Source organism: Beta vulgaris, chromosome 2 (genome assembly GCF_026745355.1).
Source record: "Beta vulgaris subsp. vulgaris cultivar EL10 chromosome 2, EL10.2, whole genome shotgun sequence".
Taxonomy (NCBI): domain Eukaryota; kingdom Viridiplantae; phylum Streptophyta; class Magnoliopsida; order Caryophyllales; family Amaranthaceae; genus Beta; species Beta vulgaris.
In genome coordinates this window covers 15,009,235-15,022,000 of record NC_079203.1, presented here as the reverse complement: position 1 = coordinate 15,022,000, position 12,766 = coordinate 15,009,235, and the positions used below count along the sequence as shown (strand labels likewise).

General features: G+C 41.5%; 4 protein-coding genes across 4 annotated transcripts; all 4 read left to right on the top strand.

Annotated features, from left to right (window-relative positions):
* The first annotated feature begins 263 nt into the window (after window positions 1-263).
* Window positions 264-725, top strand: LOC104887365 (uncharacterized). Its single transcript, XM_010671980.1, has one exon. The coding sequence runs from the start codon at window positions 264-266 to the stop codon at window positions 723-725; it is 462 nt and encodes a 153-aa protein (XP_010670282.1).
* A 1,077-nt stretch (window positions 726-1,802) lies between these two features.
* On the top strand, window positions 1,803-3,089 carry LOC104887366 (uncharacterized). The gene is made up of 4 exons (XM_010671981.1): window positions 1,803-2,000; window positions 2,103-2,223; window positions 2,358-2,648; window positions 2,881-3,089. The coding sequence occupies exons 1-4, from the start codon at window positions 1,803-1,805 to the stop codon at window positions 3,087-3,089; spliced, it is 819 nt and encodes a 272-aa protein (XP_010670283.1).
* On the top strand, window positions 1,970-6,299 carry LOC104887264 (pentatricopeptide repeat-containing protein At5g39350). The gene has a single exon (XM_010671875.3). It carries the CDS (start codon window positions 3,766-3,768, stop codon window positions 5,788-5,790), a length of 2,025 nt encoding a protein of 674 aa, XP_010670177.1. The 5' UTR covers window positions 1,970-3,765; the 3' UTR covers window positions 5,791-6,299.
* A 1,063-nt stretch (window positions 6,300-7,362) lies between these two features.
* On the top strand, window positions 7,363-9,024 carry LOC125494713 (uncharacterized). Its single transcript, XM_048638434.2, has 2 exons — window positions 7,363-8,495; window positions 8,569-9,024. The coding sequence occupies exons 1-2, from the start codon at window positions 8,148-8,150 to the stop codon at window positions 9,022-9,024; spliced, it is 804 nt and encodes a 267-aa protein (XP_048494391.1). The 5' UTR covers window positions 7,363-8,147.
* The last annotated feature ends 3,742 nt before the right edge of the window (window positions 9,025-12,766 follow it).

Genomic DNA, 12,766 nt, shown 5'->3' with positions numbered 1-12,766 from the left:
GTCAAAAAAAAAACCCCACAAATGGATGATTATTCTCAAGATCCATATAGTCAATATTATCCTTATTTAGAAAATTTCAAAATTTAGAAAATCAAACATCCCAAAATCCAACCCAAAATAATCAAAATACCCAAAACATACCAATTCGCCCAATTTCCCGATCCTACTATGATCCAAATCAAGCGATTCCCACCGACGCTCAAATGTATTACCATCCATCCTATTATTACCAGCCTAGGCCGAGTAATCGTCCTACTACGCCTATGTACTACTCTTGTCCTCCTTTCCCTCATGAATCATATGTGGTTCATGAAAGTTCAAGAAGAGAGAGTATTGGAGCTTCTACCATGCACCAAGACTCTTCAATTCCAGGAGCGACTATCGATATTGATGAACAAGAAGAGGTTGTAGAAGTTCAGAAGAACACTGGTGGCAGAGGAAGAGGCAATAATGGTAGAGATAGAGGGAGAAACAGAGGAAGAGGGGTTGGAGGAACAAAATTCAAGTGGAGCCACGAACAAGATCAAGATTTATGTAAAAGCTGGTTGACAATTTCAAATGACTCTGTTGTAGGAACTGATCAGTCGTACGGGGATTTATGGGAGAAAATTGTTCAATACTACAACCAGTGGAGGACAGAAGGTCCCGAGGTTGATGTTGAAAAAGCCTCAAATCATTGGTACAAAATGAGTGCCGAGGCTTCAAAGTTCAATGGGTGCTACTGAAGTTAAAGATACACATCCTAGTGGCCATGATGATGATCAAGTAATCGAGATGGCCATCAAACTTTGGAAGAATCGCAACCCAACTGATAGAAATTTTCCTTACCTACATAGTTGGAAATTCTTCGAGATCAACAAAAATGGAAAGAGTTTGTTACTAAAGAAGGTAGTAAGTCAAAGAGAACAAAAAATACTGTCTCGGGCGCTTACACTTCATCAAGTTCAAACGCGGATGCAAGTGACACTAACAGCGTAACAATGATGGATGAGCATCCTCCTGGTCAAAAGGCAGCTAAAGCAGTAGTAAGGGGTAAGGGGAAGTCGACGAGCAAGAAGGTTACTAAGGATGCTACTCAAACATGGAATAAGTTTGAAGAGTTACAGGAGAAAAAAATGGCCATGTACCAGGAGCGTATTCGTGTTGCAGATTTTGAAATTCTTTTCAAGGATACTTCACAGATGGACGAAAACACTCGAATCACTCATAATCAAGTTTGCTCGATCATCAAGGCTAAGTACAATATACAGTAATGTTCAAGTCATTTTAGCAATGTATTTGAAAAAATAACCTATGCATTTTGGTTATTTTAACGTTTAATTTAATTTATTTTAGCTATGTATGTCACTTATTCTAGCTATGTATTTCAAATATTTTAGCTATCTTGTTTTAGTTATTTTAGCGAATATGTTTAAGTTATTTTATTTATGTATTTTAATTATTAAATCTATGTATTTCAATTATTTCCTCTATGTATTTCAATTAAAAAATTTGGATTCTAGCTGTTGGACAATAGTTGTTGGGGTTTAGTTTTTAGGATGTAGTAACAAATAGTTGAGTTGTTGGAATATAGCCGTTGAAAACTACTTTTTTGGAATGTAGCAACTTGGAATTTATTTAACAACATTATAGCCGTTGGAATGTAGCCGTAACAAAACTGACAAAGGGAATCATGTTTCCCTATAAATATATCATCTTTGGTATACCCTCACAACACTTATTCATATTCTCTTTCCCATCTAAGTCAAATAATCATCCTTCCAAACATAAATCATCCTTCCATACATACCTGCAATTTCAATATGTCTCACAATCTTGGTTCTTCAACCAATATCACAGATTGGATGAAGGATATGGATGATGATTTTTGGGATGAAACAGACGAGCAAATGGCGCTCCAAATAATTGAAAATATTTCAAATCCGCCCAAGAAAATGATTCTACAGGATCATGAAGGCGGTGCAGATCGTCTTTTCAACGACTATTTTTCTCCCAATCCGGTATATCCGGAATAAATTTTCCGAAGGCGATTTAGGATGGGGAGAGATTTGTTTGTCAAGATAGTAAATGCAGTTAAACAACACTGTAACTATTTCAAATAGAGGAAAGATGCTGCACAACGACCTGGATTGTCGCCATTGCAGAAATGTACAGCAGCTATTCGCATGCTTGCATATAGATCCCCAGTTGATATACTTGATGAATATATACAAATCGGCGAAAGTACTACAATTGAATGTTTAAATAAAATTTTAAAACTATTATCGATGTATTTGGCGAGGTGTACATGAGAAGGCCTAATGCTGATGATGTTCAACGACTGCTTCAAATGCACGAAGATTGTTATGGCTTTCCAGGCATGCTTGGAAGCCTTGATTGCATGCATTGGGCCTGGAAAAATTGTCCAGTAGCATGGAAAGGCCAATATACACGAGGTGATCATGGTCATCCCACAATCATGCTTCAAGCAGTTGCGTCGGTGGATCTCTGGATATGGCATGCATATTTTGGTGTGGCTGGGTCCAACAACGACCTTAATGTATTGAGTAGATCAAACTTATTTCAAGATGAATTACAAGGTAGAGCTCCAAAAGTTTATTTTAATGTTAATGGTACTACATACACCATGGGTTACTACCTTACAGATGGTATATATTCTGAATGGGATGCATTTGCTAAGAGCTTCTCACATCCTCAAGATCCTAAAAGACTTTGTTTCAAAAAAAAAACATGAGAGTGCAAGAAAAGACGTCGAGAAAGCATTTGGAGTACTCTAAGCTCGTTTTGCAATAGTTCGTGGTCCGGCGCGAACTTGGCATAAAAGCAAGCTTCATAATATTATGGAAGCTTGCATCATATTGCATAATATGATTGTTGAAGATGAGCGACAAACATATTCAAGAAAATTTCCTGCTGCCGATTTTTCACAACCAATTGATCGTGATGATACCCGTCAAGGACACACTGAGGATTTTGAATCGTATCTGGCAAGAGATGTAACAATTCGAGACAGAGAAAAGCATCATCAACTCAAGGCGGATCTAGTTGAGCATATTTGGACGCATTTTGGAAATCAAGACAATATGTAGTACTTTTTGTTAATGTAATCTCGCTTTTCGTTTTTATGTATTAATTATGTTGTATCTTAATTATTTTTTTGTTATTTTTTTTAATTAGTTATTTAAAATTTGGAATAAAAGTCATTTATTTCTATAATTTATTATTTTTTAAATTTTTTTTGAGGGGATTATTTTTACAAGTTAATAACAAATTATGATTGTAAATGTATATTGAAAATTGTAGATATGGTGATGACATGTGGGACCTACAAAAACTACAAGTGGTTGTAGTTTTCCAATGCGAGAGGTTGTAGCTTGGGAATGTTTTAGTTTGAAAATATGATGTGGCATACAAAGCTACAACTACTTGTAGCCTGCCATTGTGGATGCTATTATGAGAAGTGCAAATTCCTAGAAAGTAGAAGTATATGAAGTTGTTTGGTTGGCAAAATCATGGGAATTTGTACTTTCTCATAGGAAGTTCTACTTCCCATTATCAACCAAACACAATTTTACACTTCTTAGGAATTTTAAATACATGGAAAAAATAACTTTCTAAGAAGTATGACTTCCTATATACAACCAAACAAGGCCTAAGTGTGTAGATTAAAATGAAAATTAGCTAATTGTATAAGACTGACTTGACGTTATTAGACGGTTAAGTTGAAAAGCTGAGTATTTGGCGGGAGGTGACGTTGAGAATGAAATGGGCTCTCAGATCATTCCTCTTCCCTCAAAACTTAAGCACTTTTCTCTCTCCTCAACATATATACTTTCACTCTTGAAAAACTACACCAATACTCGATCTCTCGCAAAAATCAAACAACTTCACGCTCAAATTATCACCTCTGGCATACTTTCTCTCTCTTCATTCCGACCCTTCACTCTACGCTCTCACCTTGCTTCGAGCTTTGCGTTCTGCGGTCATGTCGGATATGCACGCAAGCTGTTCGACGAATTGCGTCATCCAAATCTGTTTTTGTACAACGCCATTATTAGGATGTACTCTCAAGGTGGTTCACCAATTGAAGTGATTAGGCTTTTTGTTGATATGCTATCATCTGGGTATCTTTTTCCTGACAGTTTTACGTACCCTTTTGTTATTAAGGCTTGTGGAGATTTGTCATTGCTTAAGAATGGTATTATAATGCATGCTAAAGTTGTGACTGGTGGTTTGGGTTCGAACGTGTTCGTGTTGAATGCATTATTGGCAATGTACATGAATTGTGGTGCCTTGGACATGGCGAAGCGTGGTTTTGATATGATGAGGGGGAGAGATATGGTGTCTTGGGCAACAATGATTAGTGGGTTTGTCAAAAATGGGTGCGCTAATGGTGGAGTTATGATGTTTAATGAAATGGTTGGTATTGGTGATGAGGTTATTAACAGGTTTTCTGTGTTGTCAGTGTTATCTGCTTGTGGGCATTTGGAGGATTTGGGTTTCGGAAGGAAGGTTCATGGGATTGTGGTGGAGAAGGGTTTACAAGATGACATTTGTATATGTAACGCTTTGATTGATATGTATGCAAGGTGTGGCAGCATGGATGAAGCAAGAGAAGTGTTTGATAAGGTGAAGGAGAAAGATGTGGTAGCATGGACATCTTTGATAAAAGGGTACATTTTAAATGGCAATGCTAGATTTGCACTGGAGCTTACTCAGCTAATGCACCAAGGAGGAGTGATGCCCAATTCAGTGACGGTTGTTATGTTGCTTCAGGCTTCTGGAAGTTTGCAGGAAGTGAAACAAGGCAAGTGCTTGCATGCTTGGGTAGTTAGGCGAAATCTTTTCTCTGATGCAATAATTGAAACTGCTTTGATTGATATGTATGCAAAATGCAACAATATCAGTTGTAGCTTCCTAGTTTTTATCAAAAGCTCACAAAAGAGAGTAGCAACCTGGAATGCAATTATTTCTGCATACACGCATAATAGTTTAGCGAGTGATGCAGTACAATGTTTCAAACAAATGTTGCTTGCAGCGGTGGATCCTGATGTTATAACTTTTAGTAGTCTTCTTTGTGCTTATTCTGATTTAGCTGATGAACATCAAGCTCTTAATGTTCACAGTTACCTGTCAAAATCTGGATTTTTATCAGATAAAGAAGTTTTGAGGAACCTGGTTGATTTGTATTCAAAATGTGGAAACTTGGAGTATGCTAAGAAATTATTCTGTGAGATTTCACTGGAATGCAGAGATATAACTTTGTGGAGTGCACTAATAGCTGGATATGGAGCACACGGCCAGGGGGAGACTGCAGTTTTACTTTTTAAACAGATGGTTCAGTCTGGAGTTAAACCAAATGAGGTTACCTTCACCTGTGCTCTAGATGCGTGTAGCCATGCTGGCTTAATCGATCAGGGTCTTGACTTGTTCAAACTGATGCTCAGAGCTTGCCATCTCAATCCCAGTATGTATCATTATACATGTATGGTTGATCTTCTTGGTCGGGCTGGCCGTTTGCAAGAAGCTTATGATTTGATCCTGACAATGCCATTTAAGCCCAATCATACTGTTTGGGGTTCCTTGCTGGGTGCTTGCGTTGTACATCATAATGTTGAACTCGGAGAGATTGCTGCGAAATTACTGGTTAAGATGCAGCCTGAGAACACAGGCAATTTTGTCTTACTGGCAAACATATATGCTTCTGCAGGAAGATGGGAAGATGCAGAAAATGTGCGTTCCATGATAAGTATTGCTGGATCAGGAAAGAAACTAGGTCATAGTTGTTGAATATGTAAGTGTGTTTTCAGTCAGCGCTACACAAAGAAGACATTATGAACAGGAAGTTGTTCAAGAAGAAGCAAGGATTTGTCATGCCGTGGCAATGAGAGACCACGGGATTCAAAACGACTGTAGCGAATCGTAATCATTGCTTCATTACCTAAAGTTAACACGACACTCTCCTGTGAAAGTCTTGTGACTGAGTATGAGCAATGTTTATGCCAAAAATCACCCAAGGGGCAATATTTGGTTCGGACATCGATAACTAGACTAAGACAAGAAAAATAAAAGGATGAAAATAAAAAGAGAAGGGACGCAAAGGATGGTGACGCTGAAAACCCCGATGAAGGTGGGTAAAAACCGCGGGTGGACATGAGACCACCAATCCACTATATTTCAGGCGTTAAAGCCATTGTAATTACAAGGATATCTAGTGATCATGTATACATAACTATCACGAATATAAAAGCATCGATTATAAATAAAACTTATACAGAGGGACAATTGTAGTTTGGCTATATAGTGTGAAATTGGACGAGTGAAACTCTCTATGTGGGACTGTCTCTGTATGACCCTGGCTGCATGTTACTAACAGTAGTGTTTATGCCGATTTTGTACCAAGTACTAAAAAGGTTTAGGTGCCAACAACGAGATCATCATACTAATATTAAATGACATTATAAATGAAATGAATTGCGTAAAGAACAAAATAATGAAGGAAACAAGAAATTGTTGACGCGGAAAACCCAAAAGGGAAAAATCGCGGGTGATGCTCCTGATCACCAATCCACTAGTATGACACTTGAAGTAGATGTTACAATGGTAGCTGATTACAATGATGATGGAACTCAGAGTATTTAGAGAGAAGAGAAATATATGTGTTTCTTTCTAGAGAGAGACGATGGAAGTGAAGATAAAGAACATAACCCCAAACTAGGTTACAAATTATGTATATATACTACTAAGAAAATATCTCCCCAGCTGCTTTTGAGTTGTTCCGCGATTTAAGGGCCCCGTCAGCATAATCCCGTGCATATCTCAACTGCCAAGAATGACGCCAAGTAACGTCGCTTGACTCAGTCTTCCCACTCCTTTGCCAAACTGCCACGTTAATTAGAAATTCAAAATAATCAAGGAAGCCCGCCTATTCCAGAAAATTGAGGGCCCAACAATTGCCCCTGATTGACGCGTGTCCGAAACCCAGTTGTAAGAAAACCGTCAATCATCATGTTGGGAAAACCGCCCACTTTCTCCATCTCCACATGCTTCTCTATTTAAGAGAGTCCCATCATCCACTTCGTCCTTTCACATCCCCCCTTTTCTCACCAACTCACTTCTCTCTCTTCATTAAAACTTGTTCTCTCTCCAAACGGCTACTTCCTCAGGTGATTTCTTCAACTTCTTGAAGATCCAAGAACCAGGTAACTCCTTCTTCCTAAATTCCTCCGAATTTGTTTCTTTAAATAGCAGAAAGTTCAGACGAAGTAGTTATTTTAGAGACTGGGGTTATTGGGGGAAAGAGTATCGTCAGCGAATTCACTGAAGATGAAGTAATTACTCTAATAGAAAAATGTATTTTGCCTGAAAAGTGTATGACAAGGATTCCCGATGAAGAACAGCGACCTGACGACTGCCCCATTGGGTGGGTAGTTTTGTATGAATACCCTTTCAAGATTGGGTACTCCCTTCCCTTCAACTCCCTCATGACTCAACTCTTAACTGTCATGCAAGTCAGTCCAGGCCAAATTATGCCACTTATTTGGCGTGTAGTTCATGTAATTGACAAATTGGCCCAAGACTCAAATGTAGACTTCACCCTAGAAGACCTTCTATACATGTACGACATTAAAAGAGTAGAGGTGTCTAGGTACACTTTTTTCTTAAAACCAGGAAAACCATCTTTGGTGGAAAACTCTGGGGCTAATGACAGGGGATGGAAGAAAAGATATTTTTTTGTAGAGAAGAATTCTTTGGGAAAGAGCTTTGAATACTTACGTGACGGATGGAATTCCGAAGGTAATTATCTTCTCATCGAATATATTTTCTTGTTTATGCTGTTGACGTCGTCTAATTTCCCTTGTGATTGCAGAAATTCTGCCCTTGCCCGTCGAAGATACGTCTCTTAGCAAAGCCAAAATCAACCAACTCCTCAAGAAATATTCTCCTTAGGAAAGAACATTCTGCAACAAGTTTGAACTGACGTCGTCGGAAGGAGACGTCCTGCCCCAATCTACAGAAGAACATACTACCAACACCAGTCCCTCTATGGCGTCAGGTAATGTGTCTTTTATACTTGTCCCGTCATTTTTTCTTCATTTTTTTTTTTTTGTTAAACTGACATCACCAAACGTCCTCCTGAAAACACCATGTCTACCAGATCAAAAACCCCCACTGTTGGCCTCTCTGAAGCGGAAATGTTGGAACGGGCCAGAAAGAGGAAACAGGCCGCAAGTGCCTCTGCAGTGACGCCGTCATCCATGGGCGCTCCCAAGATTGCTAGGACGGCACCTCCAACAGAAACCCCCAAACCTGTCAAGACGCCTCTTGGAGAAGGAGAAACCTTTACCATCTCCCTTCCCAAGAACTTCTGTGAGATCACTGCTCCGACAATCTTCCCGTCGGCGGAGAAGCTGGCGTTCCCTGCACCTCAACGTCGCCTAGCCAGTTTGCCCTTGCTTACAGTGGCGAACGAAGGATTGGCCCTGCAAATACATGTAAGCCAACTAACACACGTTATGTCATTTAAATGTTCCACTATGTACTTACTGACGTCGACCATTTGTATAGGCGTCACAACATTCTCTGGCCCTACGTTCTGCTGCCCTCACTTTGGAGAAGGAGTGCAAGACACTCCGCGAAAAGTTGGACCGGTCTTCGGCGTCATTGACAGCGGCAGAAAAGAAGGTGACGGAGCTGTCCGAGGAGCTGGCTAAAGAGAAAGGTCAGAACGTCAGCCATGTGATCAGCCTGGCGTCGATGAAGGAGGAGACAGACGCCACGATCGCTAGCCTCCGTGAAGAACTGATGGACGCCGCTAGCCGATACACCTGGAAGACCAAGGCGAGGCTGATGAAGCAGTTCTTAGAGGGACAGACGTCGAAGTGGACGCCAGAGGCAGACATCCAGCAATTCCTAGAGGTGTTTGGGACGCCAGAAGATTTGATTCCTGAAGGCGAGGGCAACGCCGATGTTATGGCGACAGCAGATTCAGGCGTCCACACTAAAATTGATGGCGCCACTTAACTTCTACTCGTTCCTGCAAGGTGCTGCGTCACCAGTAATCATTAATTAGCTTTTGTAATATCTGTTTCAAGGTGTTATGTCACCCAGACTTGGTGTTTTGTGATGTTTTATGCTGCAACATTTTGATTGTTTCGCTTTGTGTGTTTTTGTTTTAAAACAATATTGTGTTGTGTTCAAGGATTGTATTGACGTTACATCATGGTGTTTTTCGTTTGCAATGAATGTTTTCATGTAATTCACGAACGTAAGCATACATGTATGTGTGTGTAATGTTGTAATGTTGTAAGGTACCTTAGTGGTGTGAGCCAAGTGCTGTTTTAGTTGCAATGAAGGGATAATTTCCACTTCCAACTAAACACACTGGCCTTGCTGATGTCATAGACGTATAGGTCAAAGAAACTGGACGGGGAAGAACGTCCGTCTGACCATGTGGGGATTGCCCCTGTCCGTTCGTAACGTAACTGTAGGACGTTAGTCCCCGACGACATCAATGTCTGACGTCATACTCTTTATTTGTGCAATGAATGAACCTGTAATACTGCCAACACAACTCACATACAAATGTTAGTAAAGAAAATGGCATAATACATACTAGAAACTAAATGAAACAACGTCATGACATGTTAAGTGTAATATTACCTACTCTAACTATCTAGTACATGTCGATATATCAGTTAAAAATGGTAGCGCTTAAGGTGAACGGCTTTCCAGCTTCTTGGTACGAGTTTGCCGTCCTTGGTGCAGAGACGATAGGCGTCGTTGCCTACTACTTTCTGGATCTTGTAGGGCCTTCCCATGCAGGTGCTAACTTTCCTGCATTGACCCTTAGTATTTTGAAAGACTTCCCTCAAGACCCAATCTCCGACGCTGAATGTTTTAGCCTTGACATTTTTATTAAAGCTTCTAGCCACTATCTGTTGTTGTGACGCCATTCGAACAAGGGCCGCTTCCCTCAATTCTTCACTTGTCACGATGTCATGACTTAATTCTTCTCGTTCCTGTCTGGCGTCAGTAACCATAACGCGATGTCGGGATACGTACCTCAGGGGGAAGGACAGCTTCCACCCATAGACTAAGGAAAAAGGGGTTTGCCCCGTCGCCGTCCTGGGGGTGGTTCTGTTGCCCACAGAATTGACGGAAGCTCCTCTGCCCACTTACCTTTGGCTGCTTTGAGACGCCTCTTGATGACTTTGAGGACTGACTTGTTACTAGACTCAGCTTGACCTTGGTCTGAGGATACCTAGGCGTCGCGGTGCTAAGTTGTATGTTCCACTTAGCCAAGAAATTCCTCGTGGGCGTGCTTATGAATTGAGAACCGTTGTCACAGATGATTTCGAAGGAACGCCGAACCTGCATATGATGTTACGCCATATAAAAGTAATAACCTCTTTTATCGCGTACCTGGGTGAAGGAGTCAGCTTCGATCCATTTGGAAAATAATCCGTCAGAGCTAACATGAACACCTTTTGCCCCGGTGCTTGAGGGAGTTTTCCGACGATGTCCATTCCCCACTCATGAAGGGCCAAGGGTGATAGTAGGGTGTAGCCTTTCTGCAGGTTTGTGTGACATGGCGGCATGTCGCTGGCAGGCGTCGCACTTCTTAGCATACTCGACGGCGTCTCGGCGCAACGTCGGCCAATAATATCCCATGCGTAAGGTCCTGTTTGACAGGCTGCGTCCTCCCGAATGATTGCCGCAACATCCGTCGTGCATCTCTTGTAACACTTGCCGGCATTCGTCGCCGTCGAGACATCTTAGGTATGGTCCTGCAATGGACTTCCGAAAAAGTATACCGTCAAGTAAAACATACATAGAAGCCCTGAATCGTACCTTTCTGGCTTGCAGCTTGTCTTCGGGGAGGGTGCCATCCTTAAGATATTGGATGAACGGGGTCTGCCAGCTTGTTGATGCAGTAGCAGTATTACTGACGTCAATGTCGTTAACGTCCGTCGCGACGTCGTTGCTTTATCAGCTGTGGTTGCTTTGTGGACCGCTGGTGCTGACAGATGTACTATAGGTATGCTTTTGAACCTGACTTTCTCATGGCTGACCCAATGTTTGCCAATGCATCTGCTTGGTGTTTTGGTCCCTGGGAATCTGAAAGATGTCAAATTTGTCAAACAATTTTACCTTTGACTGGACGCGTCCAAATATGCCGTCATTTTGGAGTCTTTGGCGGCAAATTCCCCTTTTATTTGGCTGACGATGAGCAATGAATCACTATATGCTTCAACTTCGGTAGCTTTTAAGTCTTTAGCCAATGTTAATCCTGCTAACAACGCCTCGTACTCTGCCTCATTGTTGGTAGCTTTGAAGTCGCAACTGATAGCTCGGGCTATGATGTCCCCTTGTGGCGACTTTAGCAATACGCCTAAACCGGCACCTCGAAAGTTGGAAGATCCATCTACATGCAAGATCCATTTACTGTTAGTCGTATTAACCTCAAGCATACTTACCTCTGTTTGGGCTATTGCTTCTAGTGTAGGGCTAAAGTCAGCCACAAAATCCGCTAATGCTTGCGACTTTATTGCTGTCCGAGGTTGATAAGTGATGTCATAGCTGCTCAACGTTATTGCCCACTTGCTCATTCTGCCCGTTAGTTCTGGATGCTTAGAATAGACTTGACGGGATAGTTAGTTTTGACACAGATAGAATGTGCTTCAAAATAATGTTTTAATTTTTTAGACGCCGTTACGATTGCCAAGACAAGTTTTTCAAGAGAAGAATACCTGGTTTCGGCGTCGACCAAGGACTTACTTACATAGTACACTGGCAATTGCCCGTCTTGTCCTTCTCTGGCTAGGACGGCACTCACCGATGATTCGCTGACGGCGACATACAGCTGTAATGGCTCGTCGGCTACTGGCTTTGACAGCAATGGGGCGTCATGAGGTATTGCTTGAGTCTTGGAGGGCCTGCTCGTGTTCTGGCGTCCAATTAAATCCTTTGTTTTTCTTTAGGACGTCGTAGAACAATCGACATTTGTCGGAAGACTTAGAGATGAAACGATTCAACGCAGCGACACGTCCTGTTAATTTCTGCACTTCCTTTACGTTTCGCGGCGATTGAATGTTGAGGATAGCCTTGATTTGATCTGGGCTAGCCTCTATGCCTCGTTTCGTGACAATGTACCCTAAAAATTTACCTGCAGACACTCCAAAAGAACACTTGGTGGGATTAAGTTTCATGCCATACCTTCGAATGACGTCGAATGATTGTTGTAATGTGACACATGGTCTGGGAATTTTTAGATTTGACCAACATGTCATCTATGTACACCTCCATGGTGTCCCCTAGCTGTCTTTGAACATGGCGTTGACCAGTGTTGATAGGTTGCGCCAGCGTTCTTCAGCCGAACGGCATGACCTTGTAGCAATAAATGCCCGATCGGTGACGAATGACGTCTTCTCTTGATCTTCAGGATGCATGAGTATTTGATTGTACCCTGAGAAGGCGTCCATGAATGACAGCAACTCATGTCCGGCTGTGGCGTCTACCAGAGCATCAATGTGCGGCAGGGGAATGAGTCTTTGGGACATGCCTTGTTGAGGTCAGTGAAGTCTATGCAGACCCTCCACTTCCTATTTTTCTTACCTACAACGACGACGTTAGCTAACCAATCAGGATATTTTACTTCCCTTACTTTACCAGTGTCAATCAGCTTTTGTACTTCGTCGTTGATAATTTGATTTCGCTCTGGGGCGAACTTGCGTCTCTTCTGTTTGACGGTTTGTGGTTTGGT

What these genes read in the sequence shown, in the direction of transcription:
- LOC104887365 (XM_010671980.1), top strand. Translation starts at nt 264, where the DNA reads ATGTACTACTCTTGTCCTCCTTTCCCTCATGAATCATATGTGGTTCAT.
- LOC104887366 (XM_010671981.1), top strand. Translation starts at nt 1,803, where the DNA reads ATGTCTCACAATCTTGGTTCTTCAACCAATATCACAGATTGGATGAAG. An exon ending in ACTATTTTTCTCCCAATCCG is followed by an intron (nt 2,001 to 2,102) that starts GTATATCCGGAA and finishes TATTTCAAATAG; the next exon opens with AGGAAAGATGCTGCACAACG. An exon ending in GGGTTACTACCTTACAGATG is followed by an intron (nt 2,649 to 2,880) that starts GTATATATTCTG and finishes TGATTGTTGAAG; the next exon opens with ATGAGCGACAAACATATTCA.
- LOC104887264 (XM_010671875.3), top strand. Translation starts at nt 3,766, where the DNA reads ATGGGCTCTCAGATCATTCCTCTTCCCTCAAAACTTAAGCACTTTTCT.
- LOC125494713 (XM_048638434.2), top strand. Translation starts at nt 8,148, where the DNA reads ATGTCTACCAGATCAAAAACCCCCACTGTTGGCCTCTCTGAAGCGGAA. An exon ending in GATTGGCCCTGCAAATACAT is followed by an intron (nt 8,496 to 8,568) that starts GTAAGCCAACTA and finishes CCATTTGTATAG; the next exon opens with GCGTCACAACATTCTCTGGC.